The sequence below is a fragment of the Diplodia corticola genome (assembly GCF_001883845.1).
Source record: "Diplodia corticola strain CBS 112549 chromosome Unknown scaffold2, whole genome shotgun sequence".
In the NCBI taxonomy this organism is placed as follows: Eukaryota; Fungi; Ascomycota; class Dothideomycetes; order Botryosphaeriales; family Botryosphaeriaceae; genus Diplodia; species Diplodia corticola.
The window spans coordinates 79,522-98,596 of NW_017971481.1; the positions used below are offsets into that span (position 1 = coordinate 79,522).

The 19,075-nt window shown below is 60.4% G+C and overlaps 8 protein-coding genes across 8 annotated transcripts; 3 read left to right on the forward strand and 5 right to left on the reverse strand.

The window, feature by feature from the left end:
* On the reverse strand, window positions 1-1,095 carry BKCO1_200025 (gnat family protein; the record flags this gene model as incomplete). Its single annotated transcript, XM_020272452.1, has 2 exons — window positions 1-320; window positions 459-1,095. The coding sequence occupies 2 exons, from the start codon at window positions 1,093-1,095 to the stop codon at window positions 1-3; spliced, it is 957 nt and encodes a 318-aa protein (XP_020134881.1).
* Window positions 1,096-2,118: 1,023 nt separating this feature from the next.
* Window positions 2,119-3,324, reverse strand: BKCO1_200026 (uncharacterized protein; the record flags this gene model as incomplete). Its single annotated transcript, XM_020272463.1, has 1 exon — window positions 2,119-3,324. One exon carries the CDS (start codon window positions 3,322-3,324, stop codon window positions 2,119-2,121), a length of 1,206 nt encoding a protein of 401 aa, XP_020134878.1.
* Window positions 3,325-3,617: 293 nt separating this feature from the next.
* On the forward strand, window positions 3,618-5,132 carry BKCO1_200027 (cation efflux family protein family; the record flags this gene model as incomplete). The annotated part of the gene is made up of 3 exons (XM_020272474.1): window positions 3,618-3,956; window positions 4,007-4,356; window positions 4,412-5,132. The coding sequence occupies 3 exons, from the start codon at window positions 3,618-3,620 to the stop codon at window positions 5,130-5,132; spliced, it is 1,410 nt and encodes a 469-aa protein (XP_020134879.1).
* Window positions 5,133-5,922: 790 nt separating this feature from the next.
* On the forward strand, window positions 5,923-7,636 carry BKCO1_200028 (fasciclin domain-containing protein; the record flags this gene model as incomplete). The annotated part of the gene is made up of 3 exons (XM_020272485.1): window positions 5,923-6,375; window positions 6,535-6,998; window positions 7,267-7,636. The coding sequence occupies 3 exons, from the start codon at window positions 5,923-5,925 to the stop codon at window positions 7,634-7,636; spliced, it is 1,287 nt and encodes a 428-aa protein (XP_020134876.1).
* Window positions 7,637-8,215: 579 nt separating this feature from the next.
* BKCO1_200029 (mfs general substrate transporter) lies at window positions 8,216-10,014 on the reverse strand (the record flags this gene model as incomplete). Its single annotated transcript, XM_020272496.1, has 3 exons — window positions 8,216-9,458; window positions 9,526-9,712; window positions 9,771-10,014. 3 exons carry the CDS (start codon window positions 10,012-10,014, stop codon window positions 8,216-8,218), a joined length of 1,674 nt encoding a protein of 557 aa, XP_020134877.1.
* A 1,297-nt stretch (window positions 10,015-11,311) lies between these two features.
* BKCO1_200030 (protein rds1) lies at window positions 11,312-12,805 on the forward strand (the record flags this gene model as incomplete). Its single annotated transcript, XM_020272508.1, has 1 exon — window positions 11,312-12,805. The coding sequence occupies one exon, from the start codon at window positions 11,312-11,314 to the stop codon at window positions 12,803-12,805; it is 1,494 nt and encodes a 497-aa protein (XP_020134717.1).
* A 1,876-nt stretch (window positions 12,806-14,681) lies between these two features.
* On the reverse strand, window positions 14,682-15,823 carry BKCO1_200031 (gtp-binding protein sas1; the record flags this gene model as incomplete). Its single annotated transcript, XM_020272519.1, has 3 exons — window positions 14,682-15,010; window positions 15,359-15,626; window positions 15,794-15,823. The coding sequence occupies 3 exons, from the start codon at window positions 15,821-15,823 to the stop codon at window positions 14,682-14,684; spliced, it is 627 nt and encodes a 208-aa protein (XP_020134716.1).
* Window positions 15,824-16,636: 813 nt separating this feature from the next.
* On the reverse strand, window positions 16,637-19,002 carry BKCO1_200032 (atp synthase regulation protein nca2; the record flags this gene model as incomplete). The annotated part of the gene is made up of 5 exons (XM_020272530.1): window positions 16,637-16,880; window positions 16,951-17,076; window positions 17,135-17,616; window positions 17,670-18,924; window positions 18,986-19,002. The coding sequence occupies 5 exons, from the start codon at window positions 19,000-19,002 to the stop codon at window positions 16,637-16,639; spliced, it is 2,124 nt and encodes a 707-aa protein (XP_020134821.1).
* Between the last annotated feature and the right edge of the window lie 73 nt (window positions 19,003-19,075).

Consider the following 19,075-nt stretch of genomic DNA (forward strand, 5'->3'; position numbering starts at 1 on the left):
TCAAATCCCCCCTCCCTCCCTCGCCACCACAACCCTCGACCCCGGCTCCCTCCTCATCATCGTATACTCACACACCCAAACCCCCCTCCCATCCGACGCCACCACCGCATCACCCGTCACATCACCCGCCGCCCGCGCCTCATCCCGCACCTCCTCGACGCCCCCAGCCCCGTGCCGCTCGTACAGCCGCCGCCCCGCCGCCGTCGCCTCCACCCACAGCGGCACGAGCAGCCCGTCTGCCAGCGCCGCGCCCCAGCGCATCTGCAGCGAGCCCGCCCCGCGGCGCTGGTGGGCGGGGTGGGTGAAGAGGAGGGCGAGGACTGTTTTTTCGTTAGTTTTATTGTTATTGTTGTTGTTATTGGTGTTCGGGGGGTTGAGGGTGGTGGTTGGTGGTTGGTGGGGGAGGGGAGGGGAGGGGAGAGGGATGGGGTTGGTGGTTTGAGGGTGCTGCTACTTACGGACGTGCGGCTCGCCGTACATGTGGCGCGCGCGCCGGGCGAGGAAGGAGGACATGAGGGCTTCGCCCATGGCGCGGTCCGTGGGGCCGGATGAGGAGAGGAAGGGGAGGGTGACGGACGCGGCGGCGGCGGAGGGGGTGAGGGCCGGGTTGGGGGTCCAGTGGGGGTATATCTGTTTGGGTGGTTGGCCGCTGCGGTTAGCAAAGCTGGTTCGGTGGGTGGGTGGGTGGGTTGTGTGGTTCGTTTGTTTCTTTCTTGCTTCTGTTTTTGTTTTTGTATGTGCGTGGCGTTCTTTTGGGATGGGGTTTGATATCGTTTTCGGCTTCTCGGTGTGCTCTTGTGAACGGGAAAGGAGGTGTATATATTCAGGGAAGGACCACAAAATGGGACTGACCATCCACCAACTCCCACCCACGATCCGGCCCGTCTCTTTCTCCTCGACCTTGAGCCAGACATTGTGGTTTCCCTCACGCATCCATTCCGCGATACGGGTTTTAGTGCTTGCTCGGTGGGCTGGATTGTCGTGGCCGAAGAACATGGTGCGGATGTCGTTGCCCTCGAACGCGGCATATATTGGGTCGAGGAACGCATCGATGTCTGCCTCGGTGGCGCGGGAGAGCTGGAGAGTTGGTGCCATTGTATTGAAGAATGTTTTTTTGTTTTTGTTTTTAGGAAAGGTGGTTGGTAGGGTGTTCTCTGCTCTTTTTTCTGCGGCGTAGTCCCCAATTCTCACGTCTATGTGCTGTACGGTTCTCCGGCGGGACAACAAGGTCGGTCTTTTGGATCGGAAAAATGACGCTACCCCAACTCAGACCCCGCACATAGAGCAGAACAGAGGATGTACAAGTCACAAGATGTGGTTGCTTTAGATGAAATATCTCGTATCATACGAAAACAAGGGTCCTTGCAGAAAACGGCGTCCCGTGTCGTTGGGCACAAAGGATCTGCTACCTCGTGCACTGTGGAGAAATAGCGGAGAGTATGCCGCCCTGAAGCGACTCGACCGAGGCCGGGGCCGAGTCGAGCGGCATTTTCTGTTTCGCCTGACGGCAGGTTCGGAACGATTCCAAGTGTATGTATATACGCCAAGTGTTTTAGACGACACGGTGTGGATCGAAGCAACGTGCTGAATGAGCAAAACTCCCAAAGCCAAGGTACGTTGTATTTAGATAGCTACCTAGGTGAGTGTAAAAAGTGCTCGCTCCAGGCGGTGAGCCATGACTTAGCCCTCGTCAAAAACTGTCGGAATAAAGTTTGCCATTACCTCATCGCGCCCAATGGCATGTCCAGGAAGAAAGCTATTGCATAGGACCCTTCTTCACTGCTGTGCCACATCACTGCCAACGCATTGGCTGACACAGGCTTTGAGCGGGATGCAGAGGTGGTCTGAGCGAGGAGACAGGGTCCACTACGCTGAACACCATTGTCCTCGATCGCACCGGATGCTGTTTGAAAACAGGCCTGATGCCTTTCGTAAAGTGTCGGTATGGAGCGAAAGAAAGTCATATCGTTGATGTTGGGCTTACTGTAAGCCGTACTATTTGGGTATCTCAGTTCAGCCGTCCGTCCCGGCTCAAGACCGCCGTCCCCGTTTTTCCACCCTCCCATTGGACCCCTGATACCGCCTCCTTGATTCCCAGACGAAACGCACACAAGCCCCTCATCCATCGTCCCCGACAACTTTGGCGTGTCTAAAGTACTTCATGCCCACCCAAGCAACCACGACCCAAACCCACGCCATGACCGCCGTAAGCACCATCAAGGCAGGGTAATAGCCAACGATTGGCAGTGTAGGGTCGTCTTCCAGCTCCGGCGGGGCATACGGCGTCTCGCCGACGTCCCAGGCCCAGCTCCACACCTCGAGGCAGCTGCCCATGCCGATGACGAAGACGATCCAGGTGACAATCAACACGACCCAGCCCCACCACTCGGTCTCGCTGTAGTCCCATTCGTCGACGAGGTCGAAGGTGGTGGTGGCGGGCGGCAGCGACAGCGGCGACGAATGGCGCGTGGTCGAGGAATTGGTCTTGACGGCGGTGCGGCGGCGCTGCTGGAGGAGGCTGCTGCTGCTCAGCGCCTGCATGGGGAAGTAGCTCGGCGACAGGTGGCCATTGTGGCCATTGGCGCCGCTGCCGGGGCCGCCGGGGGACGAGGGGCGGCGGAAGGTGAGCGAGTCGTTGTCGTCGTCGGTGGTGCTGGCGTAGGGGTTCGCGACGGGGCTGGAGACGGGGCTGGAGATGGGCGAGGCCAGCACGGCGGAGCGCGGCGTCGTCGTCGTCTCGTGCAGGGAAGTGGGCTTGGCGGGCGGCATGCCGCTCCAGCCGCTCTCGGACGACGAGGCGGCCGAGGGGTTGGCGTAGGTGAAGGGGCGCGGGGCGAGGGTCGCTGGACGTTGCTCGGGCGAGGTCGGGCTGGTGGCGATGGGGTCCATCTTGTGGAGGGCGGACTCGCTCGAGCGCTGGCGCGTGCCGAGAATGGCAGTCTTGCGCAGGGAGCCGCGCCGTCTCCGGCCGGCGGTGGTGGTGTTGGCGGCGCTCTGTCGCACGGCGTGGGCGAGGGCCATGGACGCGCCGCTGCGCTTCGCTCCCAGGCTCAGCGGACCGTCGTCACGGGCGCGCGGGTCCTCCTTGCCGGCGAGGGCGACATGCGCGGCAGCCGGCAGATCGCCGCCCGGGTTGCGCAGGAATGGCAGCTTCGACAGGATGCTGGCCGACACGCTCCGCTTGTGGGCGCTGGACGGGCGGCGGGCGGGCGAGCGAGGCGGCGGGCTCGGTGCGGCGGGCTCGTCGGCGACGATGGGCTTGCGCTTGTGCTCGTGGTGGAGCGGGCCGCCGGGGGTGGGCGATGCTCCCGCATTGTGGGCCATCTCCCATGCTCTTCTTTCAGGCTCGGCACGCGGCGCGGGGGCGCATGTTGGCAGTGGGCGAGCTCTGGGGGTTGCATTGACTGCTGGGAGAGTCAGAGTGCGGAGATGGCGCGCAGGATGCGGCTGCTTGTCTCTGGGTCAGTTGGGCCTGCCGCGCCGGGGCGGATCGCCGCGCCCGGGGCGACGAGCGGCGAGTCAGGCCCAGGGGTCGAGCCATCTCCAGGTCGAGGTGCTCCTCCACCACCGTCTTCTCCACCACCTACGCCGCCGCCTCACCGCTCTGCTAGTCGTCAATGGCGTCCACCATGCCGATCCCAGTCCCGCCGCGGACGCCCACGCCGCCTCCTGAGGATCCATGCAAGCCCGTTGGCCTGGGACTGCCCGACGCCCAGCTCGAGCGCGATGCACTGTCGCCCATGTCTGCCACTTTCCCGTCGCAGAGCTTCGGTGCTCTGAGTCCGTCGTCGGCCAACCTCAGCCCGCGCACCCCCGCCTCTGCATACTACACGCCGCAGATGACGGCCGCCTCGGAAGCGTCGACGCCGCAGACGGCGCCGTCGGATACGCCCAAGAACCCGTTCAACTTCCAGCCGCAGCAGTATGTCGTGGGAAAGCCGTCCCCGAAGCCGTCGGTATGTCGAAGCAGCCAAGCTGCCGTTGGACGGGCTAACGCGCTCCGCAGGACATTGGCCGCCGTCGTGGCCACAAGTACAAGCACAGCAGCGTCTCGCACCAGATCTTCCTCGAGCCCGCGCCCCGCGCCCCTCTACAAGTCCCCGCATCGCTACCGCTGCCCAATTGGTCCGAGATCCGAAGCAGCATGACGCCGGAGCAAAAGATGCGCGCCGTGTGGTGCGTCTGCCACTTGCTGGTTGGCGGTTACGTCAAATATAGCGCGCAGGGTTCAACCGCCATGACGGCCCTGTCGCATCTCATGTTCTACGATTTCGTTGGCGCAACCGTGTGCTGCATCGCCGACATTGGGAGCAACTTTGAGTGCTGGAGACGGACAAGTCTGAAACGACCGTTTGGGTATGCATGGCCATGTGCCCCGGTTGGGTCGGTGTGGCTGACGTTGTGCGTGTAGATTTGAGCGTTTTGAAGTGCTGACCGGCCTTGCCATGGCCGTGATACTTATTTTTACAGGCTTCGATCTGGTCAGCCACAATCTGCAGCACGCGCTGGAGAACAGCGGTGGGCATGAGGCGCATCACCCGCACGTCCACGAGCGTGTGTCGGCAGGCAGCGTGGATACGGCGGCGCTGGCGGCCATCGTTGCCACGCTGATCTCGGCCATTGGGCTGAAGAACCACGAGCGCATCAGCAAGGTGATGCGCTTCGCCTACCTAGAGTCGCTCCCGTCGGTGCTCAGTAACCCGTCGCATTTCCTCACCTTGTCGTGCTCTAGCTTGCTTTTGCTGCTGCCCCTCCTGTCGATTGACATGTACATCTGGCTGGACCGGTCCATCACCGCCTTCATTGCCATTTCCATGATGCTGTTGGGCTGGCGCCTCGGCTGGTCCCTGGGCCGCATATTGATGATGTCCTACTCCGGGCCGGGGCTGGAGAGCCTGCTGCGGGTCATCGAAGCCGATCCCGCAGTGTCGTCGGTCGAGGAAGCGAAGGTGTGGCAGGTGCACTATGGGCTGTGCCAGGCCAACTTCAAGCTGCGCGTACGCAGCCTCGACGACATGGCCAAGCTGCGGGACCGCATCCAGAGCCTCGTGCGCAACAAGCTCGCCGGCGGCTACGGCCGTGGAGGCGAGAAGTGGGAGGTTAGCACGCAGCTCACCCTGGACAAGGATTGAAGCGGCGTTGTGTTGTTATGCGATAAATGTATCATCCATGTTGAGTACACACGAGGCCACCCCAGGCTAAGGCTGAAACGCGGCAGCCCACATCCGGCTTGCCGTGTCCCCAGATTCTCCGCATCGTAAGCGCGAGCAACCTGACCCTGTGCGTGCTTGTTCCTGCCCCTGCCACCATCGTCACTCACGACAGACCCCTCCCTTCCCGCTTCCTTGGCATCTCTACTGCCAATCAACATCGCGCGCCTGCCCGCCCGCTTACGTACTCTCGCGGCCGCGCGGAAGCGTGCAGTCTGCTTTCTAGCCACCTTCGAAAGCCAAGATGATACTTGTGTGCTTGGCCGGGCGTAGTCGTGGCGCCAACCACTCACGGAACATCCGATACACCCGCGATGGTGTGGCTCTCACTTCACCCTCCCAGCTGGACCAGTCCAAGCCGTCATGACACCAAGAGCCTTTAGCTGATGGCCATGCGTCGACGAGCAGAAACGCGGGCTGGGCATCGAACGGTATTGCCTATGCCCAGCCATTTGCTGCTTGCCAATGGCGAGCGCTGTTGGTCAGTCGACCCAGACACGTTGCGTTATGATGCCGCCAAATGGCGGAGGATTACGACGGCCTTCGGGACGAGGTCACCTCTTTGTTTCCTTGGTCGATTTGCCCTTTCCAAGTTTAACTCCATGAAGGTGGAGTCGTAAGCCTGGAGTGTCGGCCCTTAAATAGCTGGGCATCCACTCGACCCGTCCTCTGCCCGTCCACAGCATTTGAACCATCACTTCTCGGATTGAAGATGCTCAGGCACATGGCCCTTGCGGCATTGGCCTCTACGGCCTTTGCCCAGACGACGCAAGATCTCAATGCCACGCTCAGCGGTATTCCCGAGCTGTCCAACCTGACGACGTACTTGGGCGCGCTCCCAGACGTCTTGAGCTCGCTATCGGGCGCCAGCAATATCACCATTCTGGCTCCGAACAACGATGCCTTCGACCAATTGATGAACACCTCCCTCGGCGCGGCGTTGACGCAGGACCCCGGCCTGATCCAGGCTGTACTCACCTACCACGTACTTGACGGCACGTACAGTTCCAGCCAGATCACTGAGGATAGTCGATTCATCCCCACGCTTCTGACGGACACTGCGTATGCCAATGTCACCGGCGGTCAGCGGGTTGAGGTCGAGGAAGAGGACGACAATGTTGTCTTCTACTCGGGTCTGCGGCAGAACGCGACTGTAACACGGGCTGTACGTGCTTCCCCCTCCTCTTTTTCTCCAAATCGTGGGTTACGAAGACGTCAGCCTTTTCAATGGCAAGAATTTCCCACTCCCTATATCTTTCCATCGCCTTCTCTACCCATACTTTCCACCCACAAACCCAGAAACTAACGGACCCCCCAACGCCAGAACGTAAACTTCACCGGCGGTACCATCCACATCATCGACAGCCTCCTCACACTGCCCGCAAACGTCAGCTCCACGGCGCTGGCGGCCAACCTCACGGCCTTCGTGGGCGCGCTGACCAACGCCAGCCTGGTCGACACAGTCGACACGACGCCCGACGTGACCGTCTTCGCGCCCGTCAACCAGGCCTTCGCGGCCATCGGCCCCGTGCTGGCCAACGCGTCGACGGACGATCTGGCCAACGTGCTCAGCTACCACGTCGTCAGCGGCACCGTCGCGTATCCGGACGTGATCCGGTCGGAAACTAACGGCAGCAACCAGACGGGCGGCGGCGCTGTCCTCACGGCGCTCAACGGCGCCGAGCTGACCGTCCGCGTGCTGGACGACGGCGACGTCTTCGTCAACGGCGCGAGGGTGGTTGTTGCGGATTTGCTGGTGGCGAATGGCGTGGTGCATGTTGTTGACAAGTAAGCCTGCAGTCTCTTCTCTCCTCTCGCTTCTCGCTTCTCGCTTCTCACTTCTCACTTCTCTCTTCTCCCTTCTCTCTTCTCTCTTCTCTCTTCTCTCTTCTCTCTTCTCTCTTCTCCCTTCTCCCTTCTCCCTTCTCCCTTCTCCCTTCTCCCTTCTCCCTTGCACCATTGCTCCATTGCCCCCCCCTATTTCTCTTCCCTACAATCACCACCACCACAACCACAACAACAACAACCACTAACACCAACCCACCCCCACCCCCAGCGTCCTCAACCCCTCCAACTCCACCGCCACACCACCATCCAGCAACGACAACGACAACGACGACGACGACGACGACGACGACGACGACGACGACGACGACAGCGGAGCCGTCCAATTCTCCGCCTCTGCAACCGCCACCGACGCCGCCGTCCCGTTCACGTCTGACGCGCCCACGCCGACTACGACCATCGACGCTGTTGCTACTGCTGCTACTACTGCTGCTACTACCAGTGGTGATGGATCGGGTGGTGCTGACAGTACTACCGGGGCGAGTGCGAGCGCGACTGGTGCGGCAGGTACTGTCGGTGTGGGTGCGGTGGCGGTCGGATTGGGATTGGGGCTGGGTGGGGTTTTTGTGGTGGTTTTGTGAGGGGTGGTGGAGTAGTTTTGGGAGGGAAGGGGTCGATTGGGTGAGGGGGTCGGAGAGAGGATGGAGGAGAAACGGAGCGGAGCGGAGCGGAGCAGGGGTCTTGGGCTTTGATGTATGCATGTATGCTTCCTGGTTCTGTGATGCGATGGGATGGGATGGAACGTGTTTGGTCGTATAGTTCGTTGCGTTTTGCTTGTTTCCGTATTTTCAAGCTAACCACGTTTTCATGTACAAGGTAGTGTTGTGCCGGCAATACATGTCTGGCTCCGACGTTTGTGCAACATGCTGGGCTACTACGGCTTGTGTTGCCCTTTTTAAGGTTTCTTGCCTTGCGTGTAGTGAGTGACGACCGTTTTGCCCTAGTTCGACGTGGCAAGCAATGGGAAACAATGAATATATAGCACCGTCTCTAGACCACGAAGACCAAGACCGGGTTGTTGGTCCAGCGATAATACAGTGGTCATGCTCTAAGCCGTCTATAAAAATCTCGCTCCTACCATGCGGTCGTTCTTTTTTCAAAAAGCACATCGTTCATCAGTTCATGTGTCACGCATGTTTTCCCACCTCCTGCATCAACCGCTACTTCTGAACAGACAAGCTATTCTCCGTAAGCGTGGACCGCTTCTCCCCATCACTCTCCGCATTTATTCTCACGATGCCATCATCATCGTCGACGCCACCGTTTCCTCCGTCTCTTGACCAGGCCCTCCCCGTTCGATCTCCTCCCACTTCAATCTCTTCCAACACCCTCTCCTCACCCCCCTTCTCCTCATCATCATCATCACCACCCCCAGGGCTCCTCCCTGTCACGCCCCCGCTCCCTTGCTGCTGCACCTCCCCCCCCTCCTCCTTCGGCCGCCTGAGCGCCCACCCCCCACCCCACCCCACCCACCCCGTCTCCCACGGGCCCCTGACGGCACAAAAGCACAAGCTGACGCCTACCAAGCCCACGCTCACGCTCCCGCTCGCGACCCAACCGTGCCTCTGATAGACGGCGCTGCCCACGGCGGTGCCCATCAGCTGGCCGCAGAAAGTGAAGACCATGAAGACGGTGTTGACCCTGTTGCGGGCGTGCGGGGCGATGGCGTAGATGGCCTTGCGGTTGGCGACCTGGGCGCTCTGGAAGCCGAGGTCGAACAGGAAGGCCTGCAGGACGGGGGCGGCGAGGGTGTGGGTGCCGGCGTAGGTGCCGATGAGGATGCCGGCGAGGGCGAGGAGCTCGCCGAGGAGGACGGCGAGCCAGGGGACGAAGGCGTCGGTGATGAGGCGGGCGTAGAGCGGCCCGAAGAGCATGGCGCCGATGCCGATGAGGGCGAAGAGGCCGATGGAGAGCGGGGAGAGGTGGTAGGGGGCGCCGGCGAGGAGGAAGGTGAGGGTGGTCCAGAAGACGGTGAAGGTGGCCGAGGTGAAGATGGAGATGAGGCAGGCTTGGAGGAGGGCGGGTTCGCGGAAGAGGAGGACGGGGATGGAGCGGAGGAGGGGGAGGTAGGCGAGTTTGGTGTCGCTGCCGGTGGGGTTGGTCGAGGGGTAGTCGGGCATGAAGGCCCAGAGGAGGAGGGAGACGAGGTATTGGAGCCCGAGAGCCATCCAATAGACGGAGCGCCAGCTGGCGTACTGGGTGATGGTGCCGGAGAGGAGGCGGGCGATTAGGATGCCGAGCATCAGGCCGGAGGTGACGATGGAGAGCGAGACGCCCTTCTTGTGGGGTGGTGCTAGCTCGCCGACGAGGGGGAGCATGAGCTGCGGGGTTACGGTGGTGGCGCCGACGACGAAAGAGAGCACGGAGAAGACGGTGAGGGAATGTGTCACGCATAAGCCGATCCTGGTGGTTGGGCGAGTTAGTGTTTTGGTTTACGTCGGCCAATGGCGGAAGACGGGAGACGACACACCATACGGTTGCAGTGAAAAACATCAGTCCGGTCACGAACGGCCGTCTCTTCACCATGTCTGCCATGGGACACAGAAACAGCAGCCCCGCGGCGTAGCCGGCCTGCATTACCGTCGGGATCTGCGCCACGCGTTCGTACGTGACATTGAAGTCATCTGCCAAGATGTTCAAGATGGGATGGTTGTAGTCTGCAAGGAGATGTCAGTTTTTTTTATTTTCCTGATCGGACAGTCTCATGATGGGTACACAAGTTGGCAACGGTAAAGGCTCCGGCAAATGCGAAGAGGAAATTCAACGACATGGAGAAGCCGGGCGGATTGTCAGGATCCCAGCGACAGTTGGGCGGCACCCAGAAGACGATGTCGCAGACACGTCGCCATATCGAGGGCCTGGTCGTGTTCGTGGGGGTAAAAGCTTCATCACGACTCGAGGCTGGGGTTGTTGGGGTGGAGGACTGGCCCTCGGCTTTTGGCGAGTTCTCTTGCGTCATCGAAGGTATGAGACGCGTGCCTGGGAGTGAGACAAGCGTGATGGAAGCAATTTTCGTGGCTTCAGTCTCACGGCATGTTTGAGAGGAGAAGCGCGCAGCGGTTCTGGTGAGGCAGAAAGCACATATCGACCGGCTCCCCTCATGACGAGTCGCGGCTGCAAAGTCCTAAGTCCGGGGGAGAGCGCCATCGGCCATAATGCCGCCTTTCCGGCCAATCAGTAGTGATCAGCGGGCGCTGCAACAGGGGTGCTGGACTCTGGACATCTCTGGGCGGGCATGCAGTGTGGTTTCTCGTGCGGCTGATGAGTGATGCAGCTTTTGCAACAGTCGCGGATCGGCTGCTGTTTTCCCGTGGATTTCTGCTGCAGTCCTGGACAGGTTCATCAAGATCGGGTCCCAGGCAGGTAGAGCAGCATAGTGCCCCGACTCATGACCTCGCTAGTCTCCAAGCGGTCAACAGTGAGCCAGGCATCTGCGGTGAAGGTGACAGTGAGTTTGACAGCCATGGCAGACTCGTGGACCCACGTGCAGAAGCTTTGCGGAAATGGTGTGCACCCCACCGACTCGGCCTTCGAGCAATAACCACTACTCGGGGTGCTGCACGGTTGAAGCCGGTGGCGGCGTCTTTTGGCTGTGAGGCTGATGATCTAAGCTGGGCGGGGTGTGAAAGAGAGACGTCATGACACAAGAGCGGACGGGAAAGGCGTTCGGCAGTGGAGCTTCGCACCTGCCACCCGACGATCTCCAGAAACGTATTATTGCTGAGAAAGACTGCTGGTCTGGCCAGCCAAACTCCATCAACACAGAACATGCCACCTCGACGCACCCGTGGCCGCCGCTCCCGTGTCATTCCAACGTCACCGCCCGGTCGGACCCCATCCGTCCTCCTGCATCCCGAATTCGCACCCTCCGATCTTGACATCTGAACAAGGCACCGAAGTCGCCTATCTCCCGATGCGGCCCCGACTCCGCAATCCTTCCCGTTTGGACATGGTTGGCCATTGGGTCCCGCTGCACCTGGCTCGCTCTGCACCGTGCCATGTCTGCACAGCTTCGCTGCTCCGACCAACGGCTGTCTAGTGCATGCTTCTCGGTCCTCTAGTTCCTGTTCGAGCCGGTGGTGAAGTCAGAGCACCACTCACCTTTGCATCCGCAGCGACATGCAATGCCATCATCCTGCAGTAATATCGAGCTGCACTCCGCTCCGCTGCCGCGTGGCACTCGACATGGAAGCTATAAAACCATTCTGCCCCAGCCCGTGGCTGTCGGATACATACCATCACCTCCCGCTCCCACCATGTTCTCCAAGACGGTCCTCCCAGGCGCTGTCCTGGCCTGTCTGGCCGCAGCTGCCCCGGCTCCCAGGCCTGACGTGCCTGGTTACACCGATGCTGATGCTCCGTACGCCACTGACACTCCCGACCCTGTCTCCGACCTGGCCACCTCTTTTGGTCCCGACTCCCAGATCTCGGCCACCTTCACCACCGCCACCTTGATTCCTCCCCGGCGCTCCAGTGTCTTGACTGGCCATACGAGCCATGGCCCTTTCTCTGGCACCCCCACCACTACTGGTGCTGTCATGGCACCCACCACCGAGGCTGCCTCCGTGGCCCCTCTCCCGCCCAACCCCACCGCCACCTACTACAACTCGGATGGAGAGCTCCACGAGCCTGCCCCCGCCCCTTACACCCCCGCCGGCGGTCTTGGTACCAACGGCACCGAGCCGCGGTACATGGTGAACTCGGACTTTGACTACGAGTCCATCCAGCTCGGCTTGTATCAGGAGTGGATCGAGCTTGACCTCTTCAACAACGGTCTGGCCACCTTCTCCGACGAGGACTTCCTCGCCGCCGGCCTGACGGCCGAGGACCGCGCTCTGATCAGTTTCATGGCCCAGCAAGAGACGGGCCACGCCACGCTGCTCTCCAACATGCTGGGCGAGACAGCCGCCCCGCAGTGCACCTACAACTATCCCTACACCACCGTGCGCGAGTACATCGACTTCAACCAGAAGCTGACGCGCTGGGGCGAGTCGGGCGTCTGGGGCTTCATCAACCACCTCGACTCCCGCGAGGTCGGCCAGCTGCTCTCGCAGTCCATCGCAACCGAGGCCCGCCAGCAAATGTCATTCCGCCAGATGCTCGGCCTGCACCCCTACCCGGTGTGGTTCGAGACGGGCATCCCCCAGTCGTGGGCCTGGACCTACCTGGCGCCCTACATATCCTCGTGCCCCGAAAACACCACCCGGCTGGCGTGGCAGAACTTCCCCCCGCTGCGCTTCGTCAACCAGCCCAACCCCAACCGCTTCTCGCCCAACGACACGGCCGACAACGAGGTCGTCGGCCGCCGCGTCGCCGACCCGTCCGACTCGAAGATCCCGTCCGACCAGAGCTGCGTCAACCTCAACGTCACGGGCTACGGCTGCGGGCCCGCCATCGCGCGCAACCGCAGCGAGCCCCTCAGCTTCCCCGGCCGCCAGGTGCGCCTCGCGTGGGACGACGCCGGCGCGCCCGTCGGCCCCAACAACAGCTACGTCACGTCGACGGCGGCCGCCGCCCCGGCCTTCGTCGCCTGGGTCAGCCAGCTCAACCTCACCTACACCCCGCTCACCCTCACCGGCCCGAACGAGGGCTACACCTTCCAGCCCGCCGGCTACGTCTACGAGGGCGACCCCGCCGTCAACGGCACCATGTTCGTCGCCCTGACCGACGACGACCTCTACCTTACCCCCTTCAACCTGTCCATGATCAACCCGCACGTCCGTGCTCTGGGCATCTATCAGGCTGGCTAGAGAATGGTGAACCGTGTAGATGTGTTGCTCAAACGTTTGAGACGGCATGGCTGGATATAGTTTTGGAGTGAGACGAAAAACCATAGTTAATGTATGTGCGTAATGTCACGGTGTATAACGCTATCCTATATTTTGCGTTGCCCAACTCAGCCGTCTAGAAGAAGGAGTAAAACCACTAAGCACGTGATCTCTTCCAGTGACAGTCGATTGCAAGGAAAGATTTAATCCATCTTTTATGTGTTGCGAAGAAACACTACTTTGTCCGCGTGTGCAGCCACGGCAAACCGCTTAACATTATTGTCATCGCAGATAGAAAATAATACGGTCATTTGTCTTGACTTATCTCTTTTCTAGCGAAGAGGGAAAGAGAGAAAACAGAAGGACAATCTCGAGGAATAGAGAAAGAGTAGTCAACCCATTTCGAAGACCTAAAGAGCGCAGAGAACAGGAGGGCAATATATAACCCTCTATTAAGGTAAAAGTTCCAACATGCTTAAGGGCGGAAAAAAAGAAAGAAAAAAATTAAAAAGAAAAAAGAGCGTAGAGCCAGCCCATTCGCACGTCAAAAGAGCAAGGTGTCAAAACATAAAAACCAAACAAAAAACCTCTTATACTTAGAAAAGCCCCACCAACAACGCAAGACAGCGCATAGAAAGGACTACTAATCAAACCCTTACAAAAAAAAAAAAAAGGCTTAAGCCCCGCCTCCACCGCCGCCTTAACTCTCCATCTACGGCACATTAGGAAGAAGGAGTAGAGAACATCGCCTCTAAGCCCCAAAATATTATTCCCCAACGACCAGTTTAGCATAACTCGACTCATCACTTCCAACCGCTACGCCACTTACATCTATTACCTCACCAAGTTCCTTTCAATTCGGACGAGTAGAAAAGGGAAGGATAAGTAAAAGTATAAGAGAGAGAGAGAGAGAGAGAGAGAGAGAGAGAAAGAAAAACACGTTCTATATTTCGGTATATGTTGAACTTATCCCCGAACACATACACACATTCTCCTTTCTCCAGCCAATCCGTTAAGAGGTGGCAGGTGGTAGGGCAGTAGAAGAAAAGGTAAAAAACTAGGTAAGTAGTATAGTAGTAGTAGTAGTACTAGTCATGTGGTTACCGTTGACCAATGGCGGGAGGTAGGGTTGGGCGGAAGCGTGGAGCGCGCGGAGCGGAGCGCGGAGCGGAGCGCGGGCTGATAGAATGCGGTGCAAGGGAGTAGAAGTAGGGGGGTAGATCTAGGTAGAAAGAGCGATAGAGAGAGGGAAGAAAGTAATTGTGCATGCACTTTTTTGTTTGTTTTTTTGCCACCGCCTATTCCAAACCACTCTCCCCCCTCGGCCTCCCCTGCGTCTTCACCCTTTTTCCCTTCCGCGCCCCCCCCGCCACGCCACGCCACCCCTGCTTCTACTTCCCATACCTCCCCATTCGCCTCCCCCCTATTCTTCCCGCCTCCAGCCCTCCTCTCGCAATCCTTTCCACGTCATTCACTCGCTTCCTTGCTTAACTGCAACGACAAAAAAGTATCATGCATACGAATGCACGTACGCACGCACATTCTCTCTCGCTCGCTCGCTCTTAGCCATCCCGCCTCCAAGCCCCCTGCAATGTCATGACTACCTCTTCCATCGTCGTCAGGAAAAGAAATTCCTTACGTCCTTCTTGCTCCCCTCCTAACCACATCGGGCGTCAATAAACTGGAGACGTTCTCGCATAACAACATATTTCCCTCCCTCTGAGTGATCCCGTTAATTTAAAAGAGTAAGAGATGAGAGAAGAAAAATAAGGGAAAAAAAAGGGAAGAGGGAAAAGAAAACCAAGCAAACTTGTAAACCATCAAAAGAGAAACACAAAACAAGCAGAGGTTTCATGATCTAACAGCACTTGCCGCCCATGCCCGCGTTGGCGCCCGAATCGTTGACGTTGACGCCGCTGCTGCCCTGGCCGGGCGTCGGGTCGCTGCGCGCCGTGTCGATGATGCGCTTCTTGATGTCGGCCGCCAGAGAGTAAAACGCCTTGTCCACGTTGATGTTGCTCTTGGCCGACACCTCGAGGAAGGGGATGCCCAGCTCGTCGGCGAGCGCCTGCCCTTGCTCCGTCGACACCGCGCGCTTCTCCTCCCAGTCGCACTTGTTGCCGATCAGGATCTTGTTCACGCCCTCCGTCGCGTGCTGCTCCACGTTCGAGAACCAAGTCCGGATGTCTGTTTGCGCCGACGCCGGTCCCTCGAGCGCCGCACGCCCCCCCGGAGGGAGGAGTGCGCGAGGGGCCGCGTGTCATTAGCCTTCGTCGTTCCTGTCTTGCCGAGATGCCATGGGAGGGATGGGGAGGGGGAGGGGGATCTCCTTCTCTGTGGCTTGACCAGCTCCGCCGAAGCTCTCCCGTGGGCCGCACCGCCGCAATCGGCGACGTGCTTGTGGAGTGTGGGGCGGAGGCGAGCCAGGAAGCTCCGGGCAAGTGGCCAGATATTGGAAACGAAGCATATACGTGCGTACGAGCGGGGAGGGGAGGCGAGGGGAGGCGAGGGGGAGGGCAAGGAGAGTAGACGTACTGTTGAAGGAACGCTCATCGGTGACATCGTAGACCAGCAGGATGCCCATGGCACCGCGGTAGTAGGCGGTGGTGATGGTGCGGAAGCGCTCCTGCCCTGCGGTATCCCAGATCTGCAGCTTCACCCGCTTGCCGTCGAGCTCGATGGTCCGGATCTTGAAGTCGATGCCGATGGTGGTGATGAAGGACGGCGTGAACGAGTCCTCGCTGAAGCGCAGCAAGCAGCACGACTTGCCCACGCCCGAGTCGCCGATCAGCAGGAGCTTGATCTGTACGAGGAAGCGTGAATGTCAGCATGCGTGTATCGAGCGTGGCGGCCGAGCGACGGCAGCCTCGCGGCGGCGGTGCGTTGTCACGATGACGGCGCGGCGGGGGAGGTCAAGCAGGAGGGCGGAGGGGCAGGGGAGGCTGTGCGTGGTGGGTGTGGGAGACGGACGAGGAAGTCATAGTTTCGTGTGCCGGCCATGGTTGCGGAGTCGTGGCGGGCTGCGGAGCTGGGCAGGTGCTGGAGGGAGCGTGGAGAGCGGCGGGTGCGTCGTCGTCGGCTTGATGGTCGGTGAGGAAGCTCGGGGGCTTTGTCTCGCGGGCTGGGTCGGGCGGGTGGGAGCGGGCGGGATTGCGGGAGGCTCTCGCGGTCGCAGTCTGGTGGTGAGTGCGGTGGTTGGCGGGGGTCGTTCGTCAGCGGTTTGGAGGTTCTCGCGGGTTGTTCACTCCTGGGTGGCTTTACCCAGAGCCAGATAGCGGCATGGGGAAGGACCACCACCCACACGGACCCGGACCTGCATCCACACACCGCCCGCCAAGACACCTGCCCAAGCGCCGCCGCCGCCTGCCTGCCTGCTTGCCTGCGCCCACCCTCGCCAAACTGCTTGCTGCTCGTGCTCAGCGCGCTGATCCGCCGTCTTCGCCTCCGCGCCGAACAAACGCTGCAGCTGGCGGGCGGGCGCACAAATCCCGGCTGGCTGCGCAGGCAGATCATACGTAAACAGGGTCTCTGGGCCACGAGCCCTCAGGCCTCTTCCCTGCACCACCCCCATGCTCGTACGTCTTGTGCATGCTCAATTGCTACATCACGTCTTTTATTCATACACGCCCGCATTCCTGCATCGTTATGCGTGAAGTCGTTCCCCGTCTCGTCAGGAAAAAATCCAATGAAAAAACCAGGCGACGGCTCAGCCTCAGCTTGCTCGTGCCGGCCTACCTACGTCATGGAGGAACCTATGTCCAGACCGGTCCGGTCCATGCACTACTATCCACAGAGATTGCGCCTGCTCCGTCTTCACAGCCACTTTGCGTACGCCCACCGCATGCGCTTCACCACCTTGCGCTGCTTTGCCACGCCCGTGCGGATATCCACCAGATCCTCTAGCTCCTCGAGGAAATCATGGAACGCGCGTCCAGGCATCACCCTGCTTGCGAGTTGCCGCAGGACGTGCACCTCACAAAGAAGCAATCCGTGGTCCTTGTAGAAGAGCTCGCCGTACTTGGTCGGCTGCGCGTTTGTTAAGATGCGGTCGATGTTCCTGACGCACTTGGTCAGCCCCCCGAGACAACAACCCGTCTTGCGCGCTTCTAGATTGCTGCTTGACTTACCTGAACACACGCACGATGTGGCTGGACACCTGCGACTTCCGCAATCCCTTGCGGCTGCCAAACGTGCTCTGAAGATACCTCGTGATGCCGATGCACACCATGACGCCAGGCGTAAGGCCAATGAAGCTGTTTGTCGTCGTCAGCTACACCCTCAGCGCCGTTACCGAAACGAGCGTCAACTTACCCAAAGAGCAGCTCCTGGCTCTTGAGGATCGAGTCGATGCCAGACATGGCCACCTCCACGTCCACCTTTGTCTTCTGGATCTGAATGAGCAGCGTCCGAATGAGGTTGCCCGAGATGGCGCCAACAATGGGCTTCTGCATGTCCTTCTCGTATGCCTTCAGCACCGGTGTCAGATCGCCTTCCCGGACGTGCTGCCGGATCTCCGCGATCTGCGGCTCGCTGAGACTCCCGTTCTCCGGGTTCTGAACGGCGAAGTCGACCACCATGCGTTCCAGACTGGCCCTGTCGCCCTCCAGACTGCGCTTGCTCATGATCGAGACCTCGCTGTCTTCGTCGTGGCGGATGGTGCCAACGATCTTCTTTGACGGCTCTATTATCCAGTTGTTGAAGAAGTCTATGGTCGTGCGGCCGAGATCGCGGATCGATGCGAGGATTTCATTACGGTTGCCCATCACAATGCGGTAGATAGTAGTCGACGAGACCTGAGACAATGAATCAGCTCGGCCCAGCGCATCCTGTTGGACAGTGAACTTACCAGCAGAACAGTCGCAGGCAGCCAGTAGCGGATGATCCCAGACGGCCTCCCGTGCTCTCTCGTCCTGCTCCGCAACTCGGTCTCATAGCTGCTCAAATGCGTGTCCAGGATCGTCGTCAGGCGCTCGGCCACCATGGTCGGATTCAAGCTCAGGGCGCTGTACTCCGATTCTTCCAGGATCTGATAATACCGGTCTTGGTCCGTCCTCGCCGCGACCGCGTCGTCGAAGTCGTCGACCGCCACGTGCGGATCCGCGACCTCCTGCAACACAATGTCCATCAGGGCAATCGACCGCGTCACCGCGCTCTTCCACCGGTGCCGCGCCGCATCCTCGCCGTGGCCATGCGGCTGCTGCGCCGCCGCCCCCGCCGCCGTCGTCGGCGTGCGGAAGCCCTCGTCGTGCGAGCTCTGGTTGCTCAGGCCCTCGCCCAGCAGCACGCCCAGCGCGTTGGCGTTGACCAGGCGCAGGCGCTTGAGCGCGCCCTGCTTCGCGCGCGCCTCGTTGCGCACCAGCGCCAGCGGGCTCAGCACCTTGCGCTGCACCTGCGCCAGGCTGCGGTCGCGCACCGCCTCGCGCACCAGGCCGTAGAACTGGGCCCAGCCCTCGCGGCCGCCGCCCATGACGCGCTCGACGCCGCCGCGGCGCCGCACGTCCTGGCACACGGCCTTGGACCACGCCCACACGCGCAGCGGGCTCGTCTGCACCGAGTAGACGGACGCGTGCCGCGCCGAGCCCAGGATGTCGTCCCAGTACCAGATGTCGTCCGACAGCGGCAGCGTCTGCTCGAGGATGGCGTTGAGCACCAGGCCGTAGGTGTGGGCCGTCGCCTTGCTCAGCAGCAGCCACTCCAGCTCGTGCTCGTAGCTGGGCTCCACCGTGTCCGTGACCGAGTACCGCCGCTCCTCCTCCCAGTGCCGGTGGAGGAGCTCCCCCTCGTCCTCCTCCTCTTCTCCATCATCGCCATGGGTGTGCTTGTGGGCCACGAAGTGTTGCTGGCATGTGGGGCAGTCCTCGGCGATGCCGGCCTGCTGGAGCACTACGCGGAGGCGGTCGCGCGAGAGCAGAGATTTCTTGTTTTGCGATGTCGACAGCGACTTGATCAGGCTCTGGAGGTGCGAGATGCGCGCCTGGTTCGCATGCACGACGCCCGTGTCCGGTGGCGCGCCGGCTTCTGCTGTTGCTGCGGCGGCCGACACGGACACACCGGCCGTTAGCGGCAGGCGGTCGAGTTGGCTGTCGATTCGCTGGACCTGACTGTAAGAGCAGATTGTCAGACACAGAAAACCCCAATGACCATGCGGGGTAGACCTCTTACTCGGCCACGAATGACATGTTGGCGGCGCGGGGCAGACGACAGTGGTCGGAGCGGCAGGATGGCCGAGGTTGACGATGAAATGGATTGAAG